We start from the raw sequence: 20211 nt of genomic DNA on the forward strand, positions 1-20211 counted from the left end.
TGTGTGTGTGTGTGTGTGTGTGCGCCTGTGTGTGCGTGTGTGTGTGTGTGTGAGTGTGTGTGTGCCTGTGTGTGCGTGTGCGCCTGTGTGCGCCTGTGTGTGCGTGTGCCTGTGTGTGTGTGTGTGCCTGTGTGTGTGTGTGTGTGTGTGCCTGTGTGTGTGTGTGTGTGTGTGCCTGTGTGTGTGTGTGTGTGTGTGTGTGCCTGTGTGTGTGTGTGCGCCTGTGTGTGCGTGCCTGTGTGTGTGTGTGTGTGTGTGTGTGTGTGTGTGTGTGTGTGTGTGTGTGTGTGTGTGTGTGTGTGTGTGTGTGTGTGGATGCCTACCTATGATCTGGATGATCTGTGCCAGCAGGACTCCATCAGTGACGTCCTGGCTCAGGTCCTTGATGAGGCGCGGGCAGCCGGATTTGGCAAGGTAGTGATTGGCCCAGTCTGTGTAAATCTGCAGGGACAGAACAAACACGCTGTTAGCATGTGTGTGTGTGTGTGTGTGTGTGCGTGTGTGTGTGCGTGTGTGTGTGAGGAACACACAGCTTGCGTATGACTTTCTTTTAGTCATTAAAGTACAAAAAGAACAAAGAGGTCCAAAAGGAGATCTTTCACTGATTGAGACCCAAAATGTTAGCACACAAATGTGAGTGGAATAAATAAAGAGCTTTAATAAAAGTTAAATATCGGATACTTCAGTGACGAAGATGATTAATAATTTTATGATTTAAACTCTGTGCTACTCCCTCTGGCAGCTCATAATCCTTTCCGGGACGCCTGTCGCCAAATGAGTTCTACATCTAAGAATGTGAGAGATGCAGAGAGAGTCACTTTTTAATGGGACGCCGAGTTGTTGTTTAAAGTGAAAAATCTATTTCTCTTCCTTCTTCTACACCGACAGCTGCGTGCTTACCTACTGTTTTGTTTCAAACATCAAATAGTACATAATTACAGCTACTGGGTGACATGAAACAAGTAGTAGGACAATAAATATCTCATGATGTTTTCAAATTCTTTTATATTAGAGCGTCTTGCTTTTGGCAATAACTGTCTGACACAAAGCATGAAAAGGATTCCCTGCTAACCTCACACTTCTCACATCATCCTTAATATGCATGTGAGAGAAGAAGAAGAAGAAGAAGAAGAAGAAGATAGAAGATAGAAGATAGAAGATAGATTAAGGCATCATGCAGTAATATAGGTACTTGAAGCTAATGAGATCACACTAACATAAACTTCCGTCTGCTGAGTGAAAGTTGATAGGGTTCAGAGCGACCAATCCACCATCACCCCGCCCACTACCCATAAAAACATGGATGTAGTCTCAGCGACACCACCCATTGGTTTATGAAGAACAGTTTTGAAACCCAATGGCAGTCGCCATATTGGAAATGCAATCTCAACCAAACTTTCAGTCAACCTAGCAACAGGCAAAGAGATGGAAGTGAGGCGGGGCTTCAGCCTCCTGACAATCAGCAACAATGTGACCACCTGTCAATCAACTCAGCCACGCCCCTAATTATGTATCACTATAAACATGGTTAAAAATTGTAACAGATGCATCCCTAGTCAGTGTCAACATGAGCTTTTCAGACCAACGGTTTTTTTTCAAACCAGGCTGTTAAGATGTTAATTTCTTCTGTCACATTTTGACATAAGTGTTGATGGGACTTTTGCAGCCAGCCCCAAGTGGACAATAAAGGAACTGCAGTTTTCCTCTTCCACGGTTTGCTTCATTTTTTTCAACACCAACTCCTCACCAAAACCTTCATCATTCCTACTTCCTCGAGGCCTTCTGTGTCAACCATGAAAAGAGATATGTTGACTTTGTCGCAGCTTCATTTCCTGCTGTTGATGCTGAATTTGAACACATCCAACACACCAGCAGAGAATGCGGGGTCTAGAAGTTGTAGTCATTCCACTCAGTTATGATTAAAATCACTTAAAACATAGAAAGCAGAGCTGTGCTGATGCTGAGGAGTTCAGATAGAAAACAAAAACACATCAAAAGGAAAGTTGAGTTTCTGGCCCTTTCAAGGCTGCTTTAGCCTCACAGTCATCTCTAACCAGCCCAGGCCTCCTCCTCTCCATGCTGCCCATGTAATCATCACACAGCGCTGCCTCTCAGCCGCACTACACTACAGCTCCACAGTGAAGTGGTAAATGTCCTGCCAGAGAGCGCTGTCCAAACACTCAAGGCTCCCCGCACATATTCACAACTCAAACACCAATATTTCATCAAGCTTTGGCACTCGAGACCATACAGAGAGCTGTTTGTGAGATTTCTCCACGGGGTCCTAAAACGATCCCAGTAAACACTTCAATATTAAAAAGATGTTTGTGAGAGTAAAGACGTGGGACAACCTCTTTTTTGACACATGCTGGATTTTCTTATTCTACAAAGTTTGCAGGAATGAGGATTTAAATTTCCTTTAAAAATAATTTTGGTGAACTCAAATACAATTTACCACAAGGTGACATTTTAAAGTCTGAGTAGCCTTAAATCTAAACTATGCTTTAGTTAATCTAATGTGACAAAGTTTGATTTTGACTCCAGTCTTAATTGAGACATTAACAGGACTCATGTCTCTAAAATCTGGCGGAGCAGCCTGTTGGATAATCTTTTTGTATTGTCACTTAAACCTCTTAACGGCCGCTCTGTCTTTCACTAGAAACCCTAAGCTGCTTGATAAGGAAAGCTTTGTCCGGCCTGTGACAGACGGATCTCGACAGCTGCTGCGGTTTTCACCCGACTCCAAAACAGACCAAAGATGTGATTCACATTTGGCCCTGAGTGCAGATGTACACTGAATGAAGTTACAGTCACTGTGGAGGTTGATGGGCTGTACTTCATCTGGATCAAACATGCCAAGAAGTTTTATGCTCTATATAATAAGAACATAAACTTTTATTTCCATCACCAAACTTTCTAAAAAACTGCCTTCCAGACCCCCCTCACTAAGAGCCAGACAGCACCTGAGACACGGCAGCATGAAGTACAGAAGAGATCCTGTTACTCTGACTGTGCAGTTGATTCAAATTTCCACAGACAGCCATGAAGGAACATCTCGCTTCCTGCTAAGCCTGGATTGAGATTTTGGGACGAGAGAGAGAAAAAAAACCCTCAACAGCCCGTATAAAGACAGTAACTGCTGTACTGCTGCATGAAACTTTTGCTGTTATCCATGGCTTTAAAGGAGAAACAGCCACACAGGCGGGAGCAGCATGAGAGTGTTTGAAGGCTGAAAACCCCTCGGACATGCTTGACGCTCCCTGAGTGTGTATGTACGGTGGCCGATAAGGGAAATCAAATGATTTCCGCTTGGAGAAACAAACTGCATGATCAATAACTATGCAAATTTAAAAAACAAATGCAACAACGGAAATATGCTGCAAGTGAAGAATGATGCTGCAAAAAGCAGGAAAAACTGTGTTAAAACAAACTAGCTGAGTATACAATCAGTGGTGCAAATTCCAACATACACGCAAAACCCAGGAAAACAAATGCAACTCTCGATTTGGAGGAAAAGGCTACAAAATCAGAAAGAAGGCAACTTAAAAAAAAAAAAAAAACGCAAAAGTTCAAAACAAATGCAACACTGAAAATGCAGCAAATGAAAGAAAGTGCTGCAAAATGCCGAAACAACTGCAGGAAAAGCAAACACACTGTGATCACAATAAACAAACAAATAAAAACACAAACTCAGGAAACAATGCAAACGTATCTGAAGTTCGGGGTTACTCTTCAAGGTTCTGAATTTCTGAAATGTTTTTCTCGAATGTTAAAATGTTTACAGAGCAATCACCTTTGTCGGCCGACTTTTCTATGACCACCATTAAACAGTCTTTTGAGATTTGAAGGGGTATGTAACAGTCGTAATAAAGTGGTTCATATACATTTGTTTTTGTTTCTTCTTTTTGCTTCCTGACAGAACTTAAACATCTGTGTCTCTGGCTGTCTGTGGATATTCTATAACTTAAACAGACTTCTCGGCATCTGAAATTAGAAACATTTCCCAAAGATTCCACTCATAAAACACTCCAATCCTTCATGATGGAATAGTCTGTTTTCCCCTTGTTTACCTCACACACACACACACCACTCCTCTCTATAAAAGTGATCCTTTCTTTCCCGCTCTTTTTTTTTTTTTTCCTTCCTTGGAAGCCAGACGTATGCTTCTTAAAAAAAAGGCCGCCTCTCAGAAGTTTGTAAGCGTTGTGGTTTCCTTCAGAGAGTTCCTACATAATGAGAAGTCATAAAGCTCTAACTTTGAAAGAATGAGAGCCGTCATAGAGAAAATAGAAATGCAGACAAAACACAAAGCTGCTAAAAATGCTTGAAACAGAGTGATCAGTGCGTTCACATTGCTCTCTTACACATTCACACAGAGAAATGCACACCGCAAATCCAAACCACATCCCATCAGGGGGCAAGTAAACAAACAGGAGTGCAGGAGGATGAAGAATGAGTGTGTGAAGGAGAGTTTGCCGACAACAGCAGACACATCAGGCTGCAGGAATTAAAACCAAAAGCTTGACCACATGCCTCTGGAGAGCTGAGTTCATCAGAGACCTGGGACAATGTTCTTGCAGCCACCTTCCACTGCCATACATCTGTCTCCTCCTCTCATCCCTTTACCTTAGAAGGGAGCAGGGACGGAGGATTAACAATTCTGCTGAGAGATAGAGTGTCAGAGTGAAGACTCTCCTGTCAGCAGTAGTGAGGCTTCCATCCAAATTTAGCTCAAATGCTGCTAATGCACATAAAGTTGCAGTTTAGTATGCATTCACTACTGTTCTGTGAATATTAGAAGTTAGTGCACTGATATTATTATCTTCTGGCAGCGATTCTTCTGTCAGGTTGCATTAAACCTTTGCAGAAGAAGATGATGAATCTAGATCACATCATCAAAAGTGGATGTGTTGTAAAATAACACTGATGTTGGAAACATGCTCCGCATGTATCTGTACACACAGTTTTGGTCACAATCATGCATGTGTATGCATGATGTATTTTTCTATTTTTTGAGGACACCAATTGTTTGTTTGTTTTATAGTTCTTGTTGAAAATAGAAACAAAACAGCAACCTAACCCTAACCCTTAAAAAATGCAGCTAATGCTGTAGTGCATTAGCTCCAGTTCCTGGAGTGTCCACTTGAAGGTGGCTTTTTTTATTTGTTTCATTTTGGGGTGCTGGTGGCGCAGTGGTTGGTGCGCGCTCCATGTATGGAGGCTGTGGTCTTCCGGGCGGGCGGCCCGGGTTCAAATCCAGCCTGTGGCTCCATTCCCGCATGTCATTCCCCTCTCTCTCTCTCTCTCCCTGATTCCCAGCTCTATCCACTGTCCTATCTCTCCATTAAAGGCACAAAAAGCCAAAAAATAAATAAAAATAACTATTACTATTACTAATAACTATATAAGTGTTACGCATGATTAGGGGCGTGACAGAAACTGACTGACGGATGGGCGCATTGTAGCTGTATGTCAGGAGGTTAAGGCCCACCTCAGCACCAGCTCTTTGCCTGTTTCTAGATTGACCAAACTCATTCTGAGACATTTTCAATATGGCCGACACCACTGATGGGCGTCAAATGTCTGCTTCAGAAACTAATGTATGACATCACTAAGACTACATCCATTTTTATATAGTCTATGATAAAAAACAGGTGCATGGAAGCTCAGTGGATGTTTCGGGGAAAACAATCAAGTTTTATGAACCCGTCCTTCACACTTGTGCACAGAGCCAGAACAAAGTAAGAGGAGATAGGGAGAAATCTATTGTACCTATCGGAAGGTGGAGTACCCGGAGGATAAATTCAATTTTGGATAAATTTGTTTCTAAAAGAGTCAGCTGCCTCTGCATCTGCCGCAGCTCCTGGTGGGAAACGGAGCCAATAAAAAACAAATCTTCAGGGCTAGACGCTATCTATGAAGGTCAAACTGTATTTGCTTTTGATTTGCAGAGTTTGTTTTATGCTGCATGGCGCATCGTGAAAGAGCAGCGTTTACCACAGTATGACAAGACAGCTTCAAACACAGACTGACAAGGAAGTAAACAAAAAAAACAGTAAACTCCTAATCTGTGCAAACCCTCTTTTCTGTCTGCAAACACTGCTCACAGCCTCCATGAATGCATCTGAAAAGGATCAAACAACCGATAAAGAGCGAGTTAATAATCAAATTGGAGTCTGGCTCGTACCCAAAAAAAGTCTCAAACACCACCAGTGTTTTTCTGCAGTTTAAACAGAGAGCAGATGAAAGAGCTGAGCTGGGAGAGAGAGGGGTTGCTAAGCAAGTCTGGACATCTGATAAATCTTGGTAGGACGTCCCCCATCAAGGTAAAGGTAGCCGAGGAGCTTAAAAATGTGCTTATATGACAGTCTCAGTGATACCTGCACGCAGCAGGATTCATAATATACAAACAGCGTTTCTTCCAGATTCTTGCTAAATAGTTTTTTGCTTTGTTGTGCAGCAGCAGGTGAATATGCAAATTCTAGCAGAGACATTTTAAAGTTATTCAGCACTTATTCTGAGAGGCCACTGCTGCTGGAAGGTGTTTACTCTAAAGAGGGCCGACTGTGTGTCAGCTCACAATAACGCTGAGTCACTTTCTATGTGGTTCAATACGCCCACTTTGGAACAGTGTGTGCTCCAAAAAATTCAGTTTTAAACATGAGAAAATGTTTAAAGGGGTGGCTAAACCCGGTGTAGCACCTGGTCGTACAGCCAATGGCTGGGGAGCATCCGCCTGATTAGCTAAGGCGGGCAGGTCTGTAGGAAGGAAAAATATTTAGACTGTCAGATACTTCAGGGGAGTTTTGACGAGAGGCTGATTATTGCTTCCCCGTGTTTTCTTTCTTGTAACAAAGTTTCTGTTGAGTTATTGTCACATGTTCTGTGTTATAAAAATGAACGGTCTTCTGACACTAAGGAGAACGCATTGGAACTCAGTAAAGTGAGCTCGTCCACATCGCCGTGCAAAAGCAAGGCTGCAACAGGTGAGGTCTCCCTTACCTTTTGCTTTGGCAGCAGAAAAACAATTATGTCACAGGTGGATCTTGGTGCCCGCAGTGCTGCGTCTGCATCTAGTTGCCAATCATACCCTGTTAACGTGTAAGTAGTGTTTTAATAGTTAAACATATAACTCTTTGTGAATATTTGCTGTGAAAACTGTAAAAAGGTCTCGTTTGCTTTTGTAGCCCATCAAGAGCCACCAGTATTCATTTCCTTTCTTATCCTACTAAAATCTCCTCACATGAGCTTAAAGAAGTGTCACCTTCTGAACCAGGGTCATTTTCAACACAGTTTGTCATCAGATTACCTCAAAACACACAAGAATCCACCTTCAAGAGAGTCAGGAAAGTCCTGAAGCAGCGTAAACAAGACATCTTAAGTTTGTATAAAAAGGTAGGAATGTCTGTGATGCACACACTGCAATGTCCACGGTTCAAATCTCACCTTTTACCTTCAACCATCTTCTTTATCTGAGCTTTCTGACCGCACTCAAACATCAAAGAAACCCAATCTCTGAAGAAGCCAGCCTCCTGTCTCTGCATGAGCGCCGACTCACTGATCCGCTCACTTTCATGACTCCTGGACTGCTTGGGCGCTCAGAGTTCAGCCTGGCAGCCCTCCTGCGCTCGTTAGCCTCTCCTCTCCTCTCTGAGTCTCGACCGCTATGGGACGCAGAGCCTCCGCTATAGACAGAGCCAAAACATCAGCAATAACGCCACCTTTAAGGGGTGCTGACTGAGCTCACTGACATCACAGAGACACACATGCTGGATGAGAAATCACACACATACACACATACTCACAAACATCAAGAACAAATTCCCTCGCTTCTCATACAAAAAGCAAACAAACACACATTGAATGCCCCCCCCTCGTCTTGCCCACCCTCCTTCCTCTTCTTCGGCAGGCAGCATCAATCAGCAGAAGTCCTGTCTCTGTGGTGATGTTATCCTCCCTGATGCCACATTAAGTATCTCCCCTCCTCTTCTCTTTTCCTCCTCTGCAGATCCACTCCACTCAGCAAACCAGAGATCCCAAAAAAGGGTTCCAACAGAAACAGCCGGCTCGTACCCCAGAAGCAGATAAACTGCCTTCAACAGTCCTGATCACAATGCAGTGACTACAGCTACGCAGGTGTTATTGGCAGAGGCTGCAGTGGAGCCGCTCGTCCTCTGGGGGGAGCCGGGTAAAAAGGAGAAAAGATGAGATGCAGGAGTGAGAGAGGAGACGGGACAGAGGAGGAAGTCAAACTGTATTTAACCATCCACTTTCATTGAATGGATGTTAATGTATGGGCTCTTTAATCAGGGCAGCATTCCAACACTGTGGAATAAATTAAGCACTTAATTGTATGCGTATATACAATCACTCGGAGGACGTTTAGCTGTGTAATGCTGTTTGAAAGAGACTGGCAGGCAGAGACGTCTCCTCTGTGGCTCGGCTTGGCACGGGGTGCCGCTCCCACATCGCTCCTAAATGTAATTAAACACAACATAAAGCTGCATTAACTAAACGAGCGATGAGCCAATAGAATCAATGTGATGGAGCTTCCTCCGTTGATTCCCTGTCTCTGGGTCATGATGGAGGGGATAAGGACAGGACCAGACGTCAGCATCAGAGTGTCAATGTTGAGTTTATGGACCGTGGGAGATAGAAAAAAAACAAAAAAAACAGACATCCACAGAAAGTGAAACTCAACAGAATGATCGTACTGACTGTGCTGTTATTTTTTACATGTGATCCTACAGAAGTCCAAATGTGGCTCATTTGTCTTCTTAATGTGTAAAAGAACAATTATCACTGTACGCTTTAAGAGGACTGTTCACTTTGACTTTGACTTTAACGGTTCATTTTAAACAAACTTTGCAAATCCATGCTCATTTCCTTTGTGTGAAAGTCACATAAAACATAAAACTGATATATAAGACTGACAAGTTATATCAAAATACTCCACTGTGATTCATAATTCAAGTCAGGTTTGTTTTCTCCATAAAACAATTTACACCCACAAGGAGACATTCTTAATATTCTGTCCCTTTCCAATCTACAAATATATTAAATCTGCAGAATTTAACATGCCCTCAATAAAGAAGTGAAATGCTCTTTTGAAGCTCAACAGGGAGCATCTCCACAGGTGACAAAAATAATTACTATCATATACAAAACTCAAAGAAACTGATGGCAAATTAAACCACACCCCACCGGGCAGCAACTAAAGATTATTATTATTTTTTATTTGGGGAGGGCGGGGTTGAGGCTCTGTCTGCTCGGGGGATGACAAAGTTAGATTTGCACGATAAATAAAAGATAATGATAATACACTTATTGGATAGTTTATTTAAATGTCTGAAACTGTGGATTAAATTAATGCTTATTCACTTACAAATGTCAGGCGACCTCCTCAGCCACATTTAGAATCCAGGTTAAAGAAATCTATTTTTTTGTCAACTTTCAATCGGGTCCTTGGGGGGGCTTTTTCCCTAGCTTTTTTTTTTTTTTTTTTTTTTAGATACAAGTACTGCTGGGTACCACTGCTACAAGGCACACCAAAGGAACATGTCAGAATGAAAAAACTCAAAATGCCAAACTTAATGCTCATCAACAAGATACCACAAGACCTTTACCTGTGATGTCACCACTAACAGACTGTTTCTGTATCAGCTGCATGGGGAACGTTTCTCTGTGCTCGCCTCACACTGAACATTAAGTGGATCTAGCCACGATGACATCACCCATTACTTTATAAAACACTGATATTGAGCTTTAAGGACTTTCTTCAAAGTAAAGCTGGACAGCTGTGAATAAAACAACTTTCTCTGGACTTTTCCTGGAGATATCAGACTATGAACCTCGGTTGTTTTTAGTGATACATATACAGATGAAAGATATCCGACGGACACAACTGTCAGTGTCCAGCTACAACACATCACTGAAGCACCTGCAAGCCATTTCAACTGTAATTTTTCTTCCATTTCCTGGCATGAGTCTGACTCATCTTTAGCCCGTCTGAACAATCATTATCTTTTCCTGTGAGCTGAACGGAGAGGCCCTCCTTCAGACCACCTAATCCAGAGGTAAATGCAGCAGGCAGCTTTCCAACATGGCTCCCCTCCAATCCAGCAAAAACACCCAAGTGGGAAGTTTACACAGACAATAAACAAATCATAACTCAAAGTTTCCTCGTGGCCTGCATGGCGCTTGTGAGGAGGGATCAACTTTTTTATAGGACAATTTTCTCCACAAATGGAACAGCGATCTCGCGGATGTAGAGGGGATGAGCGGGGGGACCACCTTTGTTGCCGTGCCAACAGTCAATGTGTTTATGGCTTCAGGGGTTAGTGGAGATCTGTCCAGATGTATTTTACAACAGGGGTGAAGCAGCTCTACACACACAGTGATAAAACACTAATCAAATGGAAGAACAGATGTTAAACAGAAGAAAGACTCAATTTGAATAATCAATTTATGCGCAACAGACTAAAACGGGGCTTAAGAAAACACGTCAGTCTACTTTTTAATTCTGCCGAAAGAGAGCTGCTTTGACTCCCGAGCCAAAGTCTTACTCAACATTTCCTGAAAGCAGAGTTGAGTGTGCATCACTGTTTGTGTTTTTCCAAGGAAAACTGATTAAGCATGTATGCTGCGTTCAAGGTCGTGCTGCATATTCAGCCAGCTGCATACATTTAAATCATTAATACATCATTGAGCCGCTCTGTCCAAGGAGTCGGAAAGTCAGGTACTCGGCTCATGAGCAGCTCAGGCTGTTCATGCACCAACATGAAGTAATGAGAGCCAAGTTGTACCCATGTGTTGACTCTTAAAGCTACAACCTGGTGATGTCTGCAATGTGAATGAGGTGATGTAGAAGAAAAACATAGGCTATACTATACTGTAGGCTATTCAAGGTGGTGATAGAGGGCCATTAAGGGGTCAAATAATCCAAGTATTTTTTGGGGGGGACTTGTCCTTTTGTGGATAAACTTCTCTTAACAAGTTATATGTTAACCTTGTTTGGTTTTGTATTTTAGAGGGGGGAAGAATCATTCAAATAAAACCTATAATACACTCTGACACAGGCTTCAAAGTTTAACTGAAACACATGCTGAAGGACTCCAAATGTTTTAAGGTACCAATGGAATCCATTTCCAGGAATCCTTTAGCATTTGTAGAAATTTCAATTCCAATGGGCGCCGTATAGCCAAGAGGTCATGTTGCCCGCCGCATGTGCAGAGGCTATAGTCCTCAATGCAATGACCAAAGGTCCAAATCCAACCTCGGCCCTGTGCTGCATGTCATCCCCCACTCTCACCTCCCAACAACTCCTGTCTCTCTTCAGCTGTCCTATCTAATGAAGGCAAACAGGTGCAAAAAATAACCAAACACTTCAATTTCAATTTTAACAAATGCTAAAGGACACCTGGGAATGGACTCCAAATGGGCACCTTGAAACAGACGGTGACAGTTTACATGAAAAAGACTATAAGAGGTACCCATCAGACCCTGAAAAGAACCTTAACATATTCTAAAGAGGACACCGCAACACTGTCCAAAAGGTACCTTAAAGCAGACATTTAATTATAAATATGAATAAGTTTAAAGGTTTGCCTTGAAACTGAAACTTAAAAGGATTTTAAAGGGCTTTTATTCAAACTTTCAAAGGTACCTTAAGAAAGATGGTAGGTACCCAAAGCCATTTAAAGTGGATAAATTGAAACAGAGCTGAAAGGCATCTTGATACAAACAGGGGGAGGCAAATATGAAAAGGGTATCTTAAAGTAGATGCTAAACAGATGGGGTTTTTTTTCGTTCTAAATTTGGCAGAAAAAATAGTCCACAACTTCCCTCAGGTATCAAACAACCGCTGTATGAGTAGCAGGATCTGCAGCCCAAAAAAAAGTGTTTATTTTTGGACAACTTTGCTGGAAAATCCAAAGCAGCTCTTTCTAAGTTGCAGGTTGGCACTCACCAAATGTCTTGACTAGGCTCAGCAGATAACAGGAGGGAAGCACACGCTGCTTAAAACTGAAACGTTCAGTCATCGTTTTCTCATGCCAAAATCTGCCAAGCCACTTTTATCATTTCAGGGGAAATCATAAGCAGAAAATGACATAATTGCACGGCTGGGACAAGTTTGGACACGCAGTCCATGTTGGATGCCACTCGCACATGTCAGTCAGAGCTGAACGCTTGTTGTTCGGCAGGACGGGGAGGCCAGAGAGAGAAGAGAGGGAGGGGGGGATAAGGTATGTTCAGGGAAGACATGACAACCTGATGACACGAGAACACAAGTTCTCAAGTGAGTTTGTTGACAGAAAGCAGTAGGAGGAAATAAGTTAAGGACAGACTGATGTGTTCATCAAACTGGTGGCATTTAGCACAAAAAGAAACTAAAACGTATTATCCATCATGTTAATGCTTTAATATACCCCATCATTCTGTTTTAAAAAGTAAGCCTAACTGTCAAACACAAAGAACAACAAAACCCAATATATACTGTATCAGTGCATCCATTTCCTGCCGACCTCAAACCCCAACAAAAGTAAAAATGGAGCAGCATTGCTGGAGGAGAAATTCTCCAAACTTCACCAACAAGAAACCCATGGCCTCTTCATTTCTGTGACTGTTTCAAGTTTTTATGATGTCAAAGCATCAGGAAGTAGAAGTCATCCTGTGCATCCTCCAAACACAAACACCCTTCCTCTCTCATCCAGCAAACCTTGACCCCAAACCCAGAAGACAGAGGAGGACTAGATTTATAACAGGCCTGAACCCAACGGGTCATTTAGTTTGCCCCGCTATAAACGACAGACGAGGAGTGGTGAAAACTAAAATAAGACACAGAATGTTTTCATAATCTCACGAAAGAAAACATTTTAAAGAAACTAATGGAAATTTGAGGGAGGGGCTACTACACAGGGAGTACACCAGAGGGGGTCGTTGGGGGTTTGTTGCCTTGTTCAAGGGCACCTCTGCAGCTCTTGGGAAGTGCCCTTACACCTCTCCAGCTACCAGACAGACTTTGATATTTTGTTCAACACTGGGACTTAAATCTGCGACCCTCCGGTTCCCAAGTCCCTGCAGACTGAGCTACTGCCACCCCAAGGAAAAGCTACTGCGTGAAGCTTTCATAGGAGTCATCGGCAGTCATCATCACTGAAATGCTCTGGAAGTTGAAATGAAGGTCTTTACAGGAATTTAAAGTCAACACAGATAACTGTCAGTAACTGCCTTCAATTGCCGTCGATTGGCAGTATGAAGGTGAGTCCCACTGGGTTTGAATTCAGCACAGACTCTCAACTTGGAACTCAAATTTTAAAAAGTATTTTCCTGCAGAAATCTGTATAATTTCTTCTCTTTTCTGTACTTTAATAAAGTAGACTCAAAAGTTGTTCCCACTGCTTTGTCAGCGATGTATGAATGTGTTATGATTAGCCACATTCGACATGTGGCTGCTGGAGAGCCAAGTGAATTATTGTACTAGCATGAAACAAATGATCAAAAAGCTTGCATTTGAAAGAATCCACATACTCCCCACATCCACAAATGTTTCTAATCTTCATATATTCTGACTTTAAGACACATCATATATATTTATCATAATGTATAAACTTATATGAGCCGAGTTGTCCTATGACACAAGTTTTTGGAATCATTTGATTTGATCCCTGTTACTTAATGTCCTCCCCTCCACAGCATGCTTTATTACTGAGATAAAAAACACTTGAAACCCCATAAATACACTCATCCAGAGCCGTGTGTTCAAGCAATCATCTCTGCTCTTTAAGTACAGACTGCGACAGATGCTGAAGCAGTCTCTCACACACACACACACACACACACACACACACACACACACACACACACACACACACACACACACACACACACACACACACACACACACACACACACACACACACACACACACACACACACACACACACACACACACACACACACACACACACACACTTAACTGCATCCTCAGAGCAAGGTTTATGAGACTTTTGCTAACTCAGACACACGCGGTATCTCACCTTACCATGATTACCACAGCATGTGAGGCAGCGTCTGGATCGCTGGCTCTGTGGCCTGAGAGCCAGACGCTGCCACCATGACACCCGGGGAGAGAAGCACGCATATTTACATGCTGACGCAACGTCACAAACATTTTTAGCTCTCCAGTAGAGCTCGACTGATGTATTAGTTGTCCATTAGTAGTAGCTTGTGTCGGGTTTATTAGATACATATTAATGTACAGGTTGATGTAAAAACATCATCACTGTATCTCCTCTCCTCTCCTCTCCTCTCCTCTCCTCTCCTCTCCTCTCCTCTCCAAGAAAGCAGCCTTGTAATAATGTCTGCATTGTGATTTGGCTGCAAAATCAGGCATGCACAGTTTCAAAGAAATACATTTTTTCATTCTAGCTTAAAACTTCACTGCATCAACTGTTATGTCATTATTGGTACATTTCCCCCCCCCAAAAAAATGGTTGCAGTTTCAGTTCAGGCAAAATCCCAAATATCCTGCTCAGACTGTGCTTTATAAAAAAAAAACGAATCAAAGCACAAATACATGAAAAACAAACGGAAAATGTTATTAGTTATCACTGGATTCAGGTGAGCTCTGGTAAGCTGAGTTAAAGCATGAAAAGAAAAACCACATGTAGCTCCAGCAGCTGTTATAAAAAGCCAGCAGATATTTGTTTGACATTCAGACTCTCTGAGGAGCCTGCGGGCAGCGCCGTGCTAATTAGCTGCTTAGCCACTAGCTTGCAGGATGAGCTCCCTCCACAGGGTAAGATCACTGCAACACAGACACTGCATCACCTCACCGTCGTGGTATAGGAGCCCTAATTGAAGGGCCTGTGTTGAAAAGAAAAACTTCTCCGGCTCGGGGGCGGCGGATCACGGCCTTAACAAGCGCCCTGAGGCTTCCGGCTGACACACATCTATTCTGGGAGGCTGCAGGGATATGTAATCATTTCCTCAGACTTCTGTAGGCCCCGCCCACTCCAAACACACACAAACAAATCAGGAGAAGTAAACCGTGTCATTAGCGATCTCTGCAGTGAAGAGCCAGAAATATACGCTTACAGAGGCACATAAACGGGTCCTTATCGTCTCCCCGGAGGGTTCAAATTATTCCCCAAACGTATTCCAACAAAAACCAAATCAGCAGGAGATGATCTGTGTTTGTGTGACTCACCACTGGCCTGTAAGGATTAGTCACACTTCCTCGGAGCGTCTGACAGGCTTACTGTTCATTAACTCAAGATGAGTCAGCTGCTGAGTTGCACTAGTTGTGGTTGGTTGACATTACAGATCCTGATTTGGAGGCACTTTCACTCACAGGAGCTGTTGGCACTTCGAGCAGCGGCTGCCTCTCGGGCCAATAATGAGGACAAAACTGAGTCTAAACAACGTGGTAAACACAGAAATAATAATGCAAGGGGGTTTGTAATCAGGCCTGTGCAGATGGGAGGTCAAAAGGTCGGAGTTTTGTAGATTAATAGAAACATTTACAGCGGGAAGCTTATGGTAAACACAATGTTTTAAAACCTACAAAGCAATCAGCGCTCTGCAAACTGCTGATATCTTGATCAGGTATCGGCCCCATTGGACGTATCTGGTCGTTATTTTTTTTTGTGCAAAAAGCCCATTCATATGCAGCACACAACACATGTCTGTTTGCTTTCAATCGGGGCTGCCATCTGCTTGTTTGAGAAACAAATTAATGTAGATCGCTGGATTAATGGGTTTTTGATTGGGTGCCGGCCAGACCGCCAGGAGCCGGGGCCGCTCTAGTATTAACAAGCCTCTCAGAGGACGAGGACAGGACGACGACACTACACCCAGCCACTTAGCAAGGCGGTCAGACTGCTAAAGGGCTGATTGTTTTGTTCACTATCGACTCGTGGAATCTGGGCAGAGTGTTTTTGCTTCAGTAATAAACACATGATGAGGCTTCAATAGGAACGGGTGTCATTGGTTTAAAGAGGATGGTTTCACTTTGGACAGAAGCTGATTAAGAAAGAAAGACAGTTTCTTTTTCTCCTACAATGTGTCTTTTTCAAACTTTGACGTCATGCTCTACCATTATGTTACATTACGTCATTGCCATCAGCTTTGTTTTGGCCAGAGGGATATTGTCGGTTCACCATTCTCAGCCCCTCCTTCAACCGTACAACCTGCACTCAGCTCAGGTCTGAAAACCCGACATCAGCTGCTAACCCCTCAGCCTCAACCTCCACCCATTCCCTACAACTATCACCTTTCACACAAATACATCTAACCCATCCATAGATTTATAATCATACAGTACACCACCCTTTCCTTCATTCTAACAACAAGCTTAAAAGCCTTTAAAAAAAAATCCTTCCTTCATCCTTCCTTTCTCATTTGTTTTGTGTTTTTCTTTTTTGTTTTATCTGTTTGTGATGTTTTTTCCTAATTTGTTTAAGCCCTGTCATCTGATTACTGCCCAACTGTTTTCACCCTTTTCACAATAAGAAAAGTGAGGGACAAGTCCACTGTGATATTTATGGTCTTGGTTTTGGTCTCGACTCGGCCTCTATCCCTAAATGTCTTGGTTCTTGTTTCGGTCTCGGAGCACTCTGCTCTCGGGTATGTCTTGATCTCGGTTAATGTGGTCTTGACTACAACACTAGTGTCTTATCCTTGACTTCTGTTATTCCCTTTTATTTGTTTCTACAGAAAAGTGAAGATCTACTTAATATCCAGAGATTCCCTTTAACGTCACAGTTTATCCACAGATTCAGGAAACTGCTGGGAAATGTGCAGTTTTATATTTCAAGGATAATACAATAACCACACATGGTAAGAGCATGCTTTGATCATGTGAGATTTAAAAGTTATTCTACACAACAAAACTGCTCCTTGTGTTCATGAGTCATTTGAAAAGTCAGACGTCATAGATCCTATAAAATCACCTCTAGCTCTAAGAGAAGACAGCCATATGGGGATTAGTCTCCCCTTAAAGACAAAACACACAACAAACAACGAGCACTACTTGTTGATCCACTCTGAGGCAAAAAATGTTTTCCACACAGTGACCAGCAGAGGGCTCTACCACACTGATCCTCAGCCTCTTCAGCCAGCAGGACAAACAACAGAGTCTGTTCTTTTGTGGAGTTTCTGGCTGCTGAAAAACAAGCTCGGGGTCCGTATGAATGAACTTAATGAGTCAGTCAAGGATCATCTGTGAGTCTCTGATGCAGAGTGAAAGCCAGAGCGGCCGACCACTTCAAACACAAGATGGCTTTGGCTCTTTGGTTTGTAATGAGGCATATTTCCCTGTTTTCTCTACAGCCATAACATATCAACCAAATCCCCCTTGTCCACATTCTGAAAGAACAGATACTGACAGCCAGAATGCACCAAACACACCTTTAAACTGCTTCAAAATTCACTCTTACGATATGATAAACTTTATTGTCCCCTTGGGGAAATTTGTCTTTGACTCTTAAGAGTAGGTTAGATAAGTATGTATTTTATTTAATCAAATCCCTCAAAAACACTTGTTTTCTAAAAACTGGGGTAACGGTGAGTTGTCGTTTGTCTTATCATGATCCAAAAGCAGAAAAAAAAATAGACAAAGCTAAATGGGACATTTTGAAAATGCAGATTATTATTACTATTTTTCAGGTTTACTAATCAATTGTAATTATTCAGGCTGTAAAAAGAGGAGTCGTCCATGAGTTTGATGATGTCATCTTGGGTGGGTGTTTCTCACCTTGGCAGAGTCTAACAAATAGTTAAAGGAAGAATGTGTGACCTTTCACACATAGCAAAGTAAAAAAAACATTCTGTGTAAATGTGTCTCTGAGTCATGACTGTGTACAATGAGGGAGAAGCTCGAGTCCTGCTGGCTGTGTTGTTGTCAGAGCTGTGTTTACATGGACGGGATGGCCGGCTCCTCCCCTTGTGTATAAAAGCTGTTTAAATCAAGAACTAGAGAGAAGAAGAAGAACATACTCACTGTTTATTTGAATGTCATGTAAGCCACTTTTAAATCACAGTAAACTTAAATGCAATGTGACGCTATGAGCTAGCTAAAGTGTGCTAACATTAGCATGCTAACACAACAATGCAGACCACAGGCAATTACAGCTCCAGCAAAGGGCAATTTTTCTCCACCGCTTGTGCTAAACTCCTTCATGCAAACAGGAGTGGACGGGGGTTGGAGGTGTGTTTCTGGAGGAGAGCGGAGGCTTCAGTATGGAGGAGGTGTGGCCAAACAGCAGTTTGTTTTGGTTTCATGCTGGTGCTCAAGGGCGACATCTACTGGATCATTCATTCATCCTTCAATATTGAGCAGAGACAGAGTTTGAGCCTTACAAGGGACTAAAAGCTAAAAGTATTTTCTGACCATCCTTTCACTACCTGTAGCTCACACGTATCCTTCCTCCACAGACTGTCTTTTATTCATTTAACTTCATTTCCTTAATTTAATACCAAACCTTCTTTAGTTCAAAGGAAATGTGAACAGTTACAGCCGGAGGCAGTGAGAGGTCAGACAACTTAGCTCTAAAACAACAAGACATGTGGCATTCATTGAAGGCAACAATTGTTTTCCTTAATGATCTTCCACACTTAAACTGTATCATGAGCATGCTTTAGATTTCACACAGTGCACTGTAACCAGTTTTATATTTAGAGGAATCATTTGCATGTTATTCTAAGTTTATGCCCACACCTGGTGCTTGTATGACCTCAAAACACACAAACTCACTTTAAAACATTTTATTTTTAACTTCTCCATTACGCGTCTCTTCACAGAATTGGTAAATAAGATTAATTGGATTAATGGCTTTATTGAATTAAAGTCTGGCTCATCACAGCGCTTTCTTCCCCGCTGTGCGTTTCCCTGTCTGAGCGTCATCTGAAACTGTCTGCACACCAAGAACTTCCATGACCTCATTGACCTCCGAGCACACATCTGCAGTCATTAATTAATGCTAAGGCGAGTACGCTGCATAGTTGAACTCAGTGAAGGCAGCAAGAGGTGCGTGTGTGTGCGAGCATGTTGCTGTGTACGAGAGAATCAGTGGGGAGATTGGGGTCGTAACCTGCAGAGGTTAGGATGTCTAATGGAGCTGTCTTCTGGGACTTTGCTTGCCAAGAGTCTCCTCCTCTGTCAGCATGTGCACATAACTCATTTTTAATGCTTAAATCTACACGAGCATAGACTGGACAAACATTATGTCATTTCACAGTCCTTTTTTAACTTCACAAAGCTTCATAGTAAAGTAAATGTATCCTCAGTGTGAAGCCAGAACCCAACAACAAACCAGAAGCAACCTGCCCTAAGTACAACATATTCACAGATAGATGCACACGTTGCAAAGTACATGGGCATGATGCCAGACTCCCACACAATCCCATTTCACAACCTTAACCTGCCATCAGCCAGTAAATAAACTCTAGCACAGTACCAGTGCAGCGCTGGCTCCAGTAGAGGGACCTGCACACCACAAACATTTGTCTCCATCCTTAATTGGCTCATTACAGTCATAGTGCCATTAATCCCTGGTGGTGTTAACTGTCTGGGAGCTCAGTCAAACACTCATCTTTGTTCATAGATCTGATGTCATTGTGCATGACAGAAGCAAAACTAGCTACCAATTGCAGGCTTATGATGAGCCACTTACTATTGTTTAAGCAGGATATAAGGGCTCCTTATCTTTATTGCATCCTGGGTCCATATAGTGTAGGCTGTCCTGTGTTGCATCAGTTACCCAGTTCCTGTACATAAATGGTTTGACTTTCACTGATCTCATCGCCTCTCTCATTTTTCTCTCTTAACCACTTCCAGCTCATCACATGCAGCAACTACAGACAGATGACTTATAGCTGGGTATGCCACTTCCTGCTAGAGCTCATTGTTACTGATGTTGAAGTCAGGTGATGCAGTATGAGGAGGGTAGATGACAGAGTGGGAAACCAAGGGTTAATTGTGTTTCTTGTTTAAATGAAGCGACTTCCTAACCCAAGAAACAAAATGTAAGTTAGATAGCAACATGACACGGTGTGACTGTTTGCATTTATTTAAAAACCCAGCAATATAAACAAGAGAATGGAGAAAAGAGCATCATGGCGAGTAGGAAACAAAAAGAAGGAAACTCCCACCTGGCATGCACACATTGCAGGTTAAAAATGTCATCACATTCTCCCACTCAATGGCCG

The 20211-nt window shown here is 42.5% G+C and overlaps 1 protein-coding gene across 1 annotated transcript in view; it reads right to left on the minus strand.

Moving 5' to 3' along the window:
- The window catches only part of nav3 (neuron navigator 3), a 225412-nt gene that overhangs the window by 160976 nt on the left and 44225 nt on the right, over positions 1–20211 (minus strand). The window contains 1 exon segment of the mRNA XM_065951515.1: positions 324–441. Within this exon segment, the coding sequence (XP_065807587.1) occupies positions 324–441 (118 nt within the window).

This window comes from Labrus bergylta, chromosome 23 (genome assembly GCF_963930695.1).
Source record: "Labrus bergylta chromosome 23, fLabBer1.1, whole genome shotgun sequence".
NCBI lineage: Eukaryota > Metazoa > Chordata > Actinopteri > Labriformes > Labridae > Labrus > Labrus bergylta.